The sequence below is a fragment of the Ochotona curzoniae genome, unplaced genomic scaffold (genome assembly GCF_017591425.1).
Source record: "Ochotona curzoniae isolate NIBS_2020 unplaced genomic scaffold, NIBS_Ocur_1.0 contig_1014, whole genome shotgun sequence".
NCBI lineage: Eukaryota > Metazoa > Chordata > Mammalia > Lagomorpha > Ochotonidae > Ochotona > Ochotona curzoniae.
Window position 1 is genome coordinate 49377817 of NW_024464920.1, and position 15934 is coordinate 49393750.

The 15934-nt window shown below is 50.0% G+C and overlaps 1 protein-coding gene across 3 annotated transcripts in view; it reads right to left on the reverse strand.

The window, feature by feature from the left end:
• Positions 1 to 15934, reverse strand: part of TCF20 (transcription factor 20) — an 82246-nt gene that overhangs the window by 12346 nt on the left and 53966 nt on the right. For all 3 annotated transcript variants that reach the window (XM_040987064.1, XM_040987055.1, XM_040987074.1), the window contains one exon: positions 623 to 716. In XM_040987064.1, the coding sequence (XP_040842998.1) occupies positions 623 to 716 (94 nt within the window). The remainder of the gene's footprint in view (positions 1 to 622; positions 717 to 15934) is intronic.

Genomic DNA, 15934 nt, shown 5'->3' on the forward strand with positions numbered 1-15934 from the left:
AGCCATGCTTTGCCGGGCCAACAAGGAGTCACAACACAACCCAGAAGTCCTCCACACAAGAGGAGTGGAAAAGATACACATTCAGCCACACAAAGACTTGAGTTTGACTGTGCTATAAGCAAGCCTGACAGTCACAAACTAGGAACAAGCCAAGTGCCTATCAACAGATCACCAGATACATACAATGTCCCTTAGGATAAAACAGTACATGGTAATACAAATGACACATACTACATGGATGAGTATTACATACGTTATGCAAAGTGAAAGAAGTTGGTTATAAAAGGCCACATAGTCTATAATTCCATCTATATGAACTATCCACAATGGGAAAATGCATAGATAGCAAGTAGGCTAGTGGTTGTCGAGGCTAAATGCGGGTGGTGGAGATGGTGTGTGAGAGAGAGAGAGAATGAGTGACTGCTAATGCACAGGAGTTTTCAAACAAGGTGACAGAATGTCCTGAGACCCACTGTGACGGCTGCACCACTCTTTGGATGCACACCTGATTGGTGAATCATACGAGAATTAGATGAATAAAACACAGACCCCCATCCCACTCCTCTGCAGCACAGGGTCAGGCAAGACAGAGAGCCTCAATCGGCAGTGCTGCCCAGCTTACCTGCGTCAACGGCACATGGGTAATGGTAGCGGAAGGAGCAGCCTTTGTTGTAGCAGCCCAAGGTGGCACCTGCCTCCTGGCAGCGAGAACATTTCTGAAAGAAAGGGAAGTTGGGCACGTCAGAATCTGAGATGCACCGCGCTCTGCCAGGCCTTCCCTGGCCGCCCCAGGAGGCCTCAGTACATCGCTGTGGCTGAGAGGCCGAGAGCAGCCCGGCTGCTCAATGGCTAACCACTGCTGCGACCACACTACGGGAAGTGACTCAGCATGATGATCCAGACGTCACAGAACACCACAGCAGGGCAAGGTGGGGGTACAGCCCTGCCCACCCACCGGCGAGTTCTGCCCCTGAGCTGCCTACTAATCTTGCACTGTTCACTTGTGCTGTGGAGTCAGGAGCAGGAGGGAAGAAAGGTAAGGGAGTAGGCTAAATATAAACCTCTCACAATTCAAAGTGGAATTTGGTTTCTCGTTCTTACAAGATGATTTTATTTTTATTTTTGATCTACTTACCCTCCATGCCCAAGAAAAGCATATTTCCCTTTTCAGAAGATGTGGGCTCCTGTGTGCAAACTGTATTTTTATACACAAATCCTATTTTAAATGCAACAGGAAACCTGTGATGAGAGTCTGGCCCCACGAGACAGTATCTGCTGGCTGAGACGTTCTCAGGGCGCAGCTGCTCAGCCGCTCCAGCCACACGGCTCGCTGAGGAAGGAAGCCGCGACACACCGCTTCAGGCTAACCCGGAGACAGGCGCTCCTCTTCCGCTCCCGCAGCAGGTCACTCAAGCTCGGGCACCCCAAGGTCAGCGCTGAGGGTCAACTACACCAGCGAGCAGGAGCTGCTCAGAGCACCCTGGGTGGGTGCATTGGACACCCACACCCAGTCTCGCCAGTCTCCGAGGTTCAGCTGCGAGGCTCAGGTTGACTGCCTGGGGCACCCTCTAGAGCCACACAGCAGACACCAGCAGAGACCTGAAAATCCTTCGAGAATTTCACCCTCCTCTCAGGAGACCATGATCCTTGTGGGTGATGATCGGATGGACAATTACACTGCATGCTCTTATACCCTTGCCAATAAAGAAAAAAAAAAGTCACCTAGCCTGGATAAAACCAAGGAATGTGCACAGCCACCACCTGCTTATATATATATATAAATATGAAAGGTAGAGAGACAGGGAAGAGAAGTCTAAGATGACAGCCAGAGAGATCTTCCGTCTGTTGGCACAGTCCTTCAATGCCCACTTGGTGACAGTTAGCCACAGTTTCACCCATGTTTCCCACAGGGGCAGCAGGGACCCATACACTTGGGCCATCACCCACTGCCTCAAAAGGAACATGCTCCACATTGGGGACCGTGGGGTGCCATCGGACAGCCTTCCCCCATTCCTGAGCACGGATGTGGCTGGGTTGCTGGGAGCAGCTCTCTCCCTCTTCTCTCTCCACTCTTCCCAGTTACCAGAAGGAAAAAGGAGACTGGAGGCAGCTGTCTCATCCACTTTCCCCATTCCTCGACCCTCCCACCCTGACTGTACTGTGGCCTACATGGGCATGCAACCCTCCCAGCTATGTATACATCCTCAAAAATAAATTGACTTAATTATTTAAAATTACTTATTCATTTTTAAGATGTCCTTATTTATCTGAACGTCAGGACTCAGGCCAGATCAGAGGGAAAGGCAAATAGGGAGCGAGATCTTCCCTCTGCTGGTTCACTCCCTTGATGGCTCCAACACACAGCCTTGGGCCACACTGAAGACAGGGCTAGGAGCTTTATCTGCTCACCCAGATGGGCACAGGAACCCAAGGACTCGGGCCATCTGCTGCTGCTTTCCCAGGCGCATTAGCAGAGCAGGGAGCTGAAGTGGAAGTGGAGCAGCCAGGACATAAATAGGCAGCTTTACCCAAAATACCAGAACGCTGGTCCTAGTTTTCACAAGGCCAATGCCTGTATCATGAGAGCCCAGAAGGGCACCGGGCCTGTCTCCAACATCCCTTTTTTCTAGTTGAAGAAAAGCAAAATGACCTGCTGAACATCACACAGGTAAGGAAAAACCAGAACTTAGGACTTCAGTCTTTTCTCTTCTGAATCCCAAGTTTAATCTTTATACTTTTCTGCGCTGCCTTCGAAGTCCCTTTCACTCACTCAACTGCCCAACACCTGAAAAATACCCACTGGCGCGTGGGGTCAAAACCAGAAATAAAAACGCATCTGCTCTGCCCTTCTGTTCCAAAAGTCAATATCCAAGGGTGTGTCACTTCCACTTAGAGTTCCAATCCTTACATTTCACCCTCAAAACCCTTTTTGCACTCTCATTCTACATACGGCAAATAGTAAAATCAACGCACAGCTAAATGTCCTTAGTGTCAGACTGTTCTGTTCACATAGATGCAACACATTCATTCCTAGGACAGGCTAACGCCACACAACTCAGCTCCCTGCAGAACTAGACGAGGGGCTTCAAGCACGGCTTTGAAATCAAGGCAGATTTCCAAACAAACAACAACTCAAACTCCTGATGATACAACGGCACGACAATAACCTTTCACTTACTACGGAAGGGATAAAAGGTATTGTAAGCACTCAAGCAATAACCCTGCGTTGCTAGGCACTACAGACGGGGGGAGATTATTAGACATGGTGTCAGTTCCAGAGCACACTGAGACAGAAGGGTCCGACATTCACCGACTCCCCCGGCCCTGCCAGTCTCACTGCTGACGTGAGCGTGCACACTGCTGAGCCGTTTGGTCCTCATCTAGGGAGGCTCCAAGGAGAGGGCTGCATGTCTCTTCATTCACAGAACAGCGCTCTCCTTGGAGACGTAACAGCGACCTGAATAATCATTCGGTTTAATGAGCATCTCAGAGCAGCCTTGGAGCAGCGAAGCATTTGGGTCAGAGTATTATTAGCGCATCGATGATGATGGGTTCTGTGAAAGCCTGGCAGATCACACACACTGCCATTCCTGTGCCCTGCTGGCTGTTACCCAGTGCTGCATACACACTGCCTGTGCTTACTCACTCCTCCCTGCCTGTCCACCTCCCCTGGGCTGTGAGAATCATTCCTGCACCCAGACCTGTACACTATAGGCACGGCAAATGGGGGCTGAAGGAACACAATGTGGATAATCAGCGCTGGAGGACACGCACGAGGCTGATGCTGGGAGAGCTTGGGGGATGGGGGGATGTGGGATGTGTTCCTTTTTGGCCACTAGCAACAGGCTTTTCTCTTTTTAATTATGCTTGTCATTATCTAGCGCAAAAGCCTCAGCCACCCTAGCTGTGCTCTCCAGCTCCATGGCAGCAACGCAGGCCACATCCACCAGCCGTGCCTCTGGGCTCTAGGAGCACCTTTCCTGGGGCAGCTGGGCACTGCCAAACCAAGGTGCTGCCAAAACAATGCATACACTGTCCTCTATGCTGGTCCCTGCTTCTTAGAGCTAGTCATGTGCCCACAGGAAAGCTCACACTACTGGCTGTAATTCTGCCATGCACTACACTCATAAGGATGTGGGGAAAGGGCTCTGGCATCAGCACTTGGACCCACGCCACAGCCCAGCAACACTGAGGTTTCCCAGCCAACCCTGGAAGGGCGCAAACACCTAGTCCCTGGCAAGTCCACTTTCCTCAATACAGCCAGAGGTACCCCTGGTGGGACAGAGCGACATCAAGATGGACATTCAACAGAGTGATTCAGACACTTAGGGTGGCTCGTGCCTCTTATCAACGAGCCTGGGTTCAACTCCAGACTCCAGCTCCCTCCCAAAACCCTGGGAGGCAGTGGTGATGGCTCAAGTTGATGGGCTCTCCCACTGCCTGGGGGTCCTGACCCAGACCAGTCACTATGGGACTGGGGGGGGGGGGGACCAGAGAATGTCTCTGCTTCTCAAGTAAACAATTCAGAACAAACTAATAGTTATTCTATGACCCACAGTGTTCTAACAAGTGTCAATTGCAGAAAATCAATTCAACAAATATACATCTTAATAAATCATGATAACGATAATGCCAGAATAAACACCAGTCAGCCATGTGTGCTGCAGCGCTCAGGCACACTCCAGCCTCGGGTGAACAGTACCGTCCACGAGCCAAGACATACGGAAGCTGGAGGCCAGCACAATTTCTTCAGCCACACAGTGGGGACCAGGCCACCTCCTCTTGCCCTGCTGACAAAGCCGTTGCAAGCAGTAACAGAAAGGAGTGTCCTGGGTGAGTCTGGACACACACTGGGCACAGCAGAGAAACTACCCCAGACAGGCACACTGGGCACAGCTAAAAACAGTGAGCTACAGGCTATGTGCCACACTCCATAGGCAGGGCTGCCCAGACAGCAAACACCTGCTGGATGCTCCTGGCCACCGTTCCCACACAGGTTTGAGGCCCACCAGATGGACCGACAGCATACTGAAGGTCCAGTGACCCATCTTCTGCCTCCTAGGACAGTCATGTGCCCATCTTCAAAATGAGCAGACAAAAGCCACACTTACATAATCAATTTTTAGTCTCTCACCTTTCAGATATAAAAATCCGCACCAACACTGCTGATTCACCCTCCCCTTCCCACCCAATGAAACATGCAGTCCGTCTCTGGAGGCGGCATCGTGGTCCCGCAGGTGAAAAGCCACACGCTGGGACGCCAGCACCCCATACAGGTGCTGGTTTCCAACACTGGCACTGATTCCCCACTGTCCTACTTCCGACCCAGCTCCCTGCCAAAGTGCGTGAGAACGCAGCAGAATGTGGTCTAACTGCCTGGGTTACTGTCACCATGTGGGAGACTCAGAAGAAGCTGGCTCAGCTGTGGCTGTTGTGGCCATGTGGATGGAGGATCTTTCTATCTCTCCCTCTGTACATCTGTCTTTCCAATAAAAATACATAAATGCTGGGTTTTTTTTGCTTGTTCATTTTTTAAATTGTTATTGGAGCAAGCATTTAGTTTAGTGGTTAAGGTACCACTTGGGGCAGCTGCATGCTAAATCAAGAGAGTCCAGGTTCAAGGCCAGGCTCTGCTTCAAATTCTAGCTTCCTGCTAATGTGCATCCCAGGAGGCAGCTTGGGCCATGGCTCAAGTCCTGGGGTCCCTGAAGGTTCTTTCTCCCAGAGCCTTCCCCCCGGCTCCAGCCCAGCCCTGGCTACTGCCGGTCTTCGGGGGACTGAACCAAGGATGGGAACTCCTTGTTGCCTCTCCCTTTCAAACAAAATTATAACAAATACACAAGAAATACAGCTATACCACTTTTTCCTCTGTTATTTTGCTTTTCCCAGAGCACAGGAGAGAAGAGAGAGAGGAGACAGAACAACCCAGTGAAAAGAAGTGTTCAGTCGGTTCAGCTGACACCCACTGTGTGCCTTCCTTGTGTGCAGCGGGACATCTTTCTTGGTTTCTACTTCAAATGTAGGCAGTCTGAAAACAGACAAAGCATGAAGTGAGAGAAACGGAGGCTGCTGGGATAAAGAGGAGGACCCCGGGCTCCCTTCCGGTGGAGCTGTCTGCAGACACCACGATGGGGGTGGGGCAGAAGCAGCACTCCACCTGCAAAAGCAACCATCCCCCGCCCTGTCTCTCATCAGTGACATGAGTGTGGACCAGCTGACGTCTTCAGCCAATTTCCTCAATAGTAAAATGAGGATAACACCCAGTTACCCAGTTGGGAAAAGCTCCAGTGCGTGGGAAGGTGGCGGCAGGCGGATGGGATGGATTCTTTTGTTATTCAAGGATATTGATGGAAGCAAAAAATTCTGAACTCAGACTTAACAACCAATGATAGGGATAGATCATTTCTTGCGGGTGGCAGAAACCCCAAGGTGGGGTACAACTTGCCTAACTTAACCACCCCACTGTCTTAACTCTCAAAACAGATTTCTTTGAAAAAGGACAGTGAGAGAGAAAGAGAGAGAGAGAGAGCAAGCACTCCAGCCAGCACGCACGCCTCTGCTCCCTCCCAGGATGACAGGAGCAGAAGTGCAGAGGTGCTGGCACCCGCACCTGCACTCTGATGAGATGAATCCCTTCCCAGCATACACTCACTCCCACACTTATATTTTTAAAGGAACACAGAATTGAGGTTCCCCGAAAGGATGGGGTCTTCGTGGCTTATCTGAGAGGCCATGGAGACAGAGAGGAAGCAGGGCTTAAAGCAACCCTCCATGGCATGTTACAAACACGGGGAACACGCAGCCTTCTAGCAAGGCTCTCCACATGTGAATGGGGCCAGTCCGTGCTTTTAAGTACTCTAATTCTCCAAATTCTCGTAGGTTTATAAACCTTCAGGTGCAGCAATAACAAATTCAGGGAAGCAGAGCAAGGCAATATAAAGCAATCCTACCCCAATGCACCCACTTGTAATTTAAAACAAAACCAGTCTTTGTCCACTTCTGGATTACTAGAATGCTTGATTTACTCGTTTTTTTTTTCTTGCAGTTACATATAACACATTATCATTACACTGATACATATTCTCATAACTGCTTATCAAAAAGTCAAGACAGTTCATACAGGATTTTTTCTAGTCAGACTTTCTTTTTTCTGAAAAAGCCTGTTTTTTACCTTATCCACAAGTACACATACTTCATTAAGAAAATTCTAGTCATTACAGCCTCAGAAAAAAACTCGAGTTATGTTGATAACATTAAATATTTTGCCCCAAAGCTTTTCCCTTGTTAAGAAAGGGCATTTGGGGCCAAGGTCACAACACGGGGGGGTAGGCTTCACTTACAATTCCTACAACCCTATCAGAATGCCAGTGTGAGTCCCGTTTGCTCTGCTTTAAATCCAGCTCCCTGCCCATGCTCCTGGCAAAGCAGCAGGAAATGCCCAAGTTCAAGGACCCCTGTCAGCCCTGAGGACAACCCAGACAGAGCTCAAGCCTCCCGGCTTTGGCCTGGTCCAGTCCCAGCTGTTTGGGCCATTTGCAAAGTACACCAACAATGCAAGATCTCTGTCTCTCCCTCGTTCTGCCTTTCAAATAAACAAACTGTACGTTGATCAAAAGGAAAAAGGGGCCCTTGAGTCCTTTAAGAAGGTAGAAAGGAAAGACTCAGAGTGCTGGTACTAGAGCTCAGCTGAAGGACATCCCTTGCTGTCCGCCTGGAGGCCAGCATGAGGCGAGTCCTCCAGCAGCCCTGAGACGGAGAGGGAGGCCCTTCCCCTACGCTGAGACAAAACTACTTCAGAAGACTTCAGATGCGCCAAGATCATGCTATAACCCAGACCTCAAAGATGTCCCCAACTCTCCACTCTGGGGTATTTTTCCTCACTGCACTGCCTCGCCCGCTGCTTGCACAGCATTTACGTCTCCCTTTCTTGCTCACACCCCTTTCCAGCTCATCTAACAACCACCTGACGGTCTTTTCCAAGAGAGCAACTGACCTTCCACAGGCCAAAGCTGTGCTGGGCAGGCCATGCTATTCTTCCAAATGGCACACTGTCAAGGCGGGGGCGGGGGGTGCTGGAGAGGGATAAATAATCCCAAAGACAGGAATTTCAAAAAGATAACAATTGGGGGCCCAGTGGCGTGGCCTAGCAGCTAAGATCCTTGCCTTGAATGTGCCAGAATCCCATATGGGCACCGGTTCTAATCCTGGCAGCTCCACTTCCCATCCAGCTCCCTGCTTGGAGCCTGGGAAAGCAGTCGAGGATGGCCCAAAGCTTTGGGATCCTGCACCCGTGTGGGAGACCTGGAAGAGGTTCCTGACTCCTGGCTTCAGATCGGCGCAGCTCCAGCAGTAGCAACCACTTGGGGAGTGAATCATTGGCGGAAGATCTTCCTCTTTGTCTCTCCTCTCTGTATATCCAACTTTGTAATAAAAGTAAATAAATCTTTAAAAAAAAAAAGGTAAGGATTGAGTCCAGCACAATAGTATAGTGGTTAAAGTCCTCATCATGCATGCACCAAGATCCCATATGGGCACCGGTTCTAATCCCGGCGGCCCCGCTTCCCATCCAGCTCCCAGCCTGTGGCCTGGGAAAGCAGTCGAGAATGGCCCAAGCCTTGGGACCCTGCACACACATAAGAGACCTGGAAAAGGCTCCTAGCTCCTGGCTTCGAATTGGCTCAGTTCCAGCCGTCACGGCCGCTTGAGGAGTGAACCACTGGAGGGAAGATCTTCTCTATCTCTCCTCCTCCTCTCCATACATCTGCCTTTCCAATAAAAGTAAATAAATCTTAAAAAAAAAAAAAAAGATAAGGACAAGTTAGACGCTCAGTCTAGCAGTTAATCCACTGGTTGGGACACCAAGGGTCTGAGTCCCAGTTCTAGCTTCCTGGTAAGCAGCACCCCGTGGCCACCCATGGGGGAGACCCTGGCTTTTGCCAGCCCAACTCCGGCAGGTATTCAGAGAGGGAACCAGCACATGACAGCTCTGTTTTTCCAGTAAACAAAACTGGAGGAGGAGAGAGGATGAAGAAGACTGGGGTGTCATGGTGTATTCAAGCTAGTGCCAATGTAGCCATGTCTCAGTCAGCGAAGTCCGCTACCCTGACCGACACTAGGAAGAAGCAACAAGCAGAGAGAGGCTGGGCTAACCAAATTACCAAAACTGTGGCAGTGAAGACGCACTGACAAATGAGGGGTTTCAAAATTTCCAAGCCAAATTAAAGAGCCAAGGCAGCAGACAGCGCTTGCTGGTGTTCTCCAAGCCCTTTTCAGGACTATGTGGTAAATGTGCACTGGGACCAGGGGCATCTTCTGGGATTCTCTAGCTAATGTGGAAACTCGTGAACACAGAGCCTTCTAGAGCTTAGCAACAAGATCTTACTGGTACAGTCACCTTCCTGGCAGGATGAGACACGGTGCAATGCTAGGGCAGCAATGACAGAGAGCCCATTACTGGGAACAGTTGGCTCTGGTAAAGAAGGCACTGCACAAGCCTGGCCGAGCTGAGGCAAAGGTTTCCATGGAGCCCTACCAGCCAGCAGGACAAACCAGGGCTGTCTCCCCCCTGTTCCGCAGTCCCGGTCAGAACTGTGGCCTCATGTGTCACAGTGAAGGAGCAAGCCATTTCTCGGAGAGCGCTGGCTACAGTGAGTGGACTACACACTGGCAAGGGACCTGGCAGGGATGAGCCCGAGGGTCAGGGCATGGGGTTCCCGGGGAGCACTGCTCTAGGTGGGCACTAGCGCCTGCCGCAGCTGGTCTGCTCAGTCCAGGGGGGACGAAGGGCCCAGGAGGGTTGAGCTGTCTTTTCTCGCACCACTCGAGCTCTGGGCAGAGCGGGTCTCTGTGCCTTCCTGACGCATCCTCCCCCAGCCGCAAAGGGCCCAGCCCCCAGCCCCTTCCAGGACTGCCCTGCACCCAGAGGGGAGGCCTCAGCACGCACACCAGGGCACACCTCAACCAGGGCACACCTCAAGCTTCGAATATGACTGTTTAGAAACATAATATCACCCTTGTGGTTTTCTTTTTTTCTCTCCATTTTCTCTTACATGTAACAGTTCATCAGTTTTGTATCTACTTGAAAACTTAATAAAAATTGGCCCTTATTAAAAAAACACTGTATAGGAGTACTAGTGTGAACACGTCAGCCAACACTGTCCTCTGCCATCGTCCGCTCACCGCACGCCGCGGCTCTTCCTCGTGGCAGGCGTTTCAGTCCCGGCTCCTTACCCCTGCCAAGCTAGAAACAGTGTGACCTGGGGCCTGCCACTCGGCCTTGCCAGACACGCTCATCTGTCACTTCTCTGAAGTCGTTGCCACAGCTTTCTGTCTCCAAGCCCTCCTGAATGCCTCCCCAGTAGACCACACATTCTCTGCCAGAGACTCTGGGGGAGGCAGAGGGTGGCAGATGCCTGAACCATTCTGTGTGTGTATCACACCAATCTGGAATTCCACATTATTTGGGGTTTCCCTTATAGTGCTGATGTGTCTAAAAGGGCCTGGCGCAGCGGCCTAGTGGCTAAAGTCCTCGCCTTGAACGCGCCGGGATCCCGTATGGGCACTGATTCTAATCGCGGCAGCTCCACTTCCCATCCAGCTCCCTGTTTGGGGCCTGGGAAAGCAGTTGAGGACGGCCCAAAGCCTTGGGACCCTGCACCTGCGTGGGAGACCTGGAAGAAGTTCCTGGTTCCTGGCTTCGGATCGACACAGCACCGGCCATTGTGGTCACTTGGGGAATGAATCATTGGACGGAAGATCTTCCTTTCTGCCTCTCCTCCTCTCTGTATATCTTGACTTTCCAATAAACAAATAAATAAATCTTTAAAAAAAAAAAACTGTTATTAGGTAGATTCTTTACTTTGGCCTCAAGTAGTAACTTGTGAAAAGTACTGACTGACAAGAACTTTAATGCTTCCACTCAGTAGGCAAAGCCAATCACACTCGCTCCCTGCGCCTGCTCCTCCTGAGCGGCCCTGTGGGGACACAGCACGCAGGAAGTGCCACACACCTGACTCTGGCCCTTCCTCTCCCGCCAGCCCTGGCCCAGCTGGAGCTCCCAGGAAGAGTGAACCTACGAAATCACTCACGTCACAGGGAACAACTTCCCTACCAAAGACGACAAGTTGTGGACACTCCTAAGAGGACCCACGTCTTCCCGAGGCCAGGACGAGGCAGCAGCTTCAGCTTGCAGAGCAAGCTCACCAAAGCTTATTGTGGGCAGGCACAGCCCACTGACCTGTGTCTCTTACAACCATGCCGATCGCTGAATGCCCCACACTGTTTTCTATTTTCTACGTAGCTCATTTATTCTCACAGCCGATGCTGAGTGAAGCCTAGGACAAGATGACTGGCGCACATCGCCCAGGCACGAAGCAGCTCCTGCATGCCTGAGCAGAAAGGCCAGCAGGACCTCTGGGGACAATATCAAACTGACCCCATTTTCCCTTGCTCTTCTTCCCAGCATGCAGGGAGATGCAGAGAAAATGGTTTGTAGATGGAGGCCTGTGGGGTCCTGCAGATCTGGCTTTGAATTGGGGTCTCCACTCTTCCAGCAGAACTAGATAAAGGAAACTGTTATTGCCCAGAAAACCCAAAGTCCTTATGCAGAAACTGTGGGACAAAGTGTGCTTGGTGCTATGAACCCTACAAATCTTCCCGCACAAGGCAGAGGCTGCTCAGCATGGCACTTCTAGAACCTAGAGCCCCCGGGGCAGAGCACACTCCCTCCGACCCTTGCACTCTCACTGCTACTGCGCTCCCGTCAGGTCTGACATTGTTGTGGCTGTTTTTCAATATTCTTGTTCATGTTACTACTTTCAAACAGCAGCCTACTCCTTACAAATTTTACTATAAATCTGGATGTTCCCTCAATTATCCTCCTCTTTTAAAACAACAACAAAACTGTAAGAAATAGACTGCAAGGAAATTAGCTTGATCTTTCATGATATGTTCTGTAAACCAATTTGAGGACACTTCCAAAAGTTCATGAAAAATAGAATTCAAAGATAAGTGTATCTCAGTGCAAAAATACACGGGGCATAGCAGTAGGATCTTTGAAAGTCGCTGAGGGGACAGGTGCAATAGCCTAGTTGTTAAATCCTTGCCTTGCACATGCTGGGATCTCACATGGGCAACGGTTCTTGTATCCCAGCTGCTCCACTTCCCACCCAGCTCCTTGCTTATGGCCTCGGAAAGCAATGGAATTTGGCCCCAACCCTTGGGTCCCTGCACACACATGTAATAGACCTGGAGGAAGTTCCTGGCTCCTGGCTCCAGTTTGGCTCAGCTCTGGCTGTTGTGGCCATTTGGGGAGTGTCTCGCCTCCTTTTTGTGTATCTGCCTTTCCAAATTAAATTAATTAAAAAAACAAAAAACAAAAAACAAGGGCTGGCATGGTAACGTAGTGGCTAAATCCTCACTTTGCATCCACCAGATCCCAGTTCATGACCTGGACGCCTCATTTCCTGTCCAGCTCCCTGCTTGTGGCCTGGAAAAGAAGTAGAGAATGGCCCAAAGCCTTGGGACCTGCTCAAGTGTGGGAGACCTAGAAGAAGCTCCTGATTGGATCAGTTTGGGCCATTGCAGCCACTTGGGGAGTAAACCAGCAGATGGAAGATCTTCCTTTCTGACTCTCCTTCTCTCTGCCTTTCCAATCAAAATAAATAAATATTTAAGTCTCTTTTTTTTTTAAAGTTTTATTTATTTTGATTGGAAAGGCGGATATACAGAGAGAAGGAGAGACAGAGAGGAAGATCTTCCATCTGATGGTTCACTCCCCAAGCGACTGCAATGGCCGGTGCTGTGCTGATCCAAAGTCAGGAGCCAGGAGCTCTTTCGGGTCTCCCAGGCAGGTACAGGGTCTTGGCGCATGCAAGGCGAGAATTTTAACCATTACGCTATCAAGCTGGGCCCGTAAGTCTTTTTTTTCAAGTTACTGAAAAATGCATATTATTTTTTTCTTTTAAAAACTGCACATTTCAAACAACTTTTTTTTTTGGTAGGAGGCTGGAGTGAAGAGCCAGGACCAAGTACTGAACAAGGCATTAGACAGCATGCAGGTACCTTAATCAGGCTCTTAAATGCCATGCTAAATAAATAAATGTCCACCTGTAAGGTTTACTTAAAGAAAGTTTGTTTATTTTTATCAGAAAGGCAGAATCACAGAGAGAAGAAAAGACACATCAAATTCTTCCGTCTGCTGGTTCGCTCCCCAAGTAGCCACAACGGCCGGAGCTGAGCTGATCCAAAGCCAGGAGCCAGGAGCTTCTTCCAGGTCTCCCACGCAGGTGCAGGGTCCCAAGGCTTTGGGCCGTCCTCAACTGCTTTCCCAGGCCCCAAACAGGGAGCTGGATGGGAAGCAGGGCAGCTGGGACATGAACTGGTGTCCAAATGAGATAGTGACGCTGCAATTAGAGGCTTTAGCTTGCTATGATACCATGCTGGTTGCTAAGGTTCATTTTCTTTTTTTTTTTTTTTAAGATTTATTTTTATTATTTTTCATTGGAAAGGCGGATATACAGAGAGGAGAGACAGAGAGGAAGATCTTCCGTCCGATGATTCACTCCCCAAGTGAGCGCAACGGGCCGATACTATGCCGATCCGAAGCCAGGAGCCTCTTCTGGGTCTCCCACGTGGGTGCAGGTTCCCAAAGCTTTGGGCCGTCCTCGACTGCTTTCCCAGGCCACAGGCAGGGAGCTGGAAGGGAAGCGGGGCTGCCGGGATTAGAACCGGCGCCCATATGGGATCCCGGGCGTGCAAGGCGAGGACCTTTAACCACTTGCGCCACCGCGCCGGGCCCTAAGGTTCATTTTCAAAACAAGTTTAAATAATAATTACTTACTGCTCCCCATCTAACAGACCAGTACATTCCTTAATGTACTTCAAATTGTGATGAAAATATGATTTGACACATGTAAAGGTATTAACATCAGGGCAAGCACCTTAGGACAATGAAATTGCATGTGGAAATTCCTCAGCAGCGAGCTCAGAGCCCCCGTGTTGCAGAATGAGCCAGCATCTACATGACCCACCTACACACAACTTAAGTCTGCAGTCCCCAACTCCTGTGGGCTTGCTGCCACCAGCCCCTGCCCGCCACAGCCTCCTTCACCCGACACTCCGGGCTCCTCCTAAACCACCACCACCCACAGGGGCTGCTCACCTGTTCTGCTTTCCTCTTCCCAACTTCCTCCTTTCTCTGCCATTCTCCTTAGGCCCTCTGGCAGTCACCTGCTGTTAGCTCAGCTCATACTTCTAGAACAGCCTGTCTGCCTAACACATCCACTAACAGCAGGCATCAAGACTCTTCAGCTTCCCATGGCTTTCAACATTTAAGTGAGAGCTTCTGGAGGTTTGTGGGGGGAAATGGAATTAAAAGATAATTCAGAGTGCACATCTGCATTTGGTGCAGTGATTAAACTGCTGCTGGCAACACCTGCACCTCAGATCACACTGCCTGGTTCAAGCCCCAGGCTTCGGATACAGCTTCCGGCTAGTGCACACCCTGGAAGGCAGCCAGTGAAGGCGTCCGCCCTTGGCGCTCCTGCCCCTACACTGAGTCATGGATCCAATCCTTGGCTCCTGGCGCTGGCCTAGCCCAGCCCGGCTCCTGTGGGCCTTCGGGGAGTGGACGGAACATCTCCATCTGTCTCTCAAGCAAGTTAGCTTTAAAACAGTCAAAGTAGGACAGATGGAAAGGGAACTGTGATGAGACGACCAATGGACTGACCAAAGTCACATCCTCAGAAAAGGAGGCGCAGTGAAAGCTAGTTTTTTCACAGAAGGATGTTCTAGTTTTCATCAACTTTTAGGGTGGTGTAATTTAGGGGAAACGGTGTTTCTCAGGGACTTCCTGTCATTTTGTTGTTTTCCAAGACACCCGAGAAATACACTGGCCAAAATGGGTCTTTAATGAAACAGACATGGTTCATCTGGCAAGAGGGCTGAGAACATGCTCATTAAGCAAGACCGTAATTGACTGAAAGCATCTGCTGAATTCCCAGAAAAAAAATACCAAAACAACCCTGAAAAACTGAAGCATCACCTATCAAATCTGAAGTCAATGTGATATTAATTTTTCTTTTAAAGTTTATTTTAAAGGCAGAGCAACAGAGAAAAGCATCTTCCACTTGCTGGTTCACTCCTCAATAGCCACGCGGCTGGCTAGTGCTGGCCAGGCTGAGGTTCCGCGGGCGGCAGCAATTCCAGCCAGCACGTCAGCAGAAACTCAGCCAGGAACGGCAGCAGCTGGAACTGGACCCCGGCAGCCCAGCATGGGCCGCAGGAATCCCAGGGGCAGTGGAACCCATTATGTCACAATGCCCACTCCTTGATCTGCTCTTGAATCCATTAACAAAAGGAAATAAAGACCTGATGAGTAAATTTAACGGGATTTCGTAGCCATAATGGTATATAAGTTTGAAGAGCAAACAGTATGAGCCCAGAGGGATAGCTTAATTGGCTAATCCTTCGCCTTGCAATACTGTTTTAGATATTTCTCAAACATACAATTTAAAAAATTCACTGAGGGGCCCAGTGTGATAGCCTAATGACTAAATTCTTGTCTTGAATGCGTCAGGATCCCATATGGTTGCCAGTTTCTGTCCTGGCTGCTCCACTTCCCTTCCAGCTCCCTGCTTGTGGCCTGGGAAAGCAGTCGAGGACGGCCCAAAGTCTTGGAAGCCTGCACTCACATGGTAGACACAGAAGAAGCTCCTGGTTCCTGGCTTCAGCTCTGGCTGTTGCGCTCATTTGGGGAGTGAATCAGCGATGGAAAAATCTTTCTCTATCCTCTCTGTAACTCTGCCTTTGTAATAAAAATAAATCCATACTATTTTAAAAGTCAATAATAATGAACTACATTGAGTATGCTCCTGGCTTTGCCTGGTCTACCCCTGACTGTGACGGGCATCTGGGGGGTAAACCAGTGGGTGGG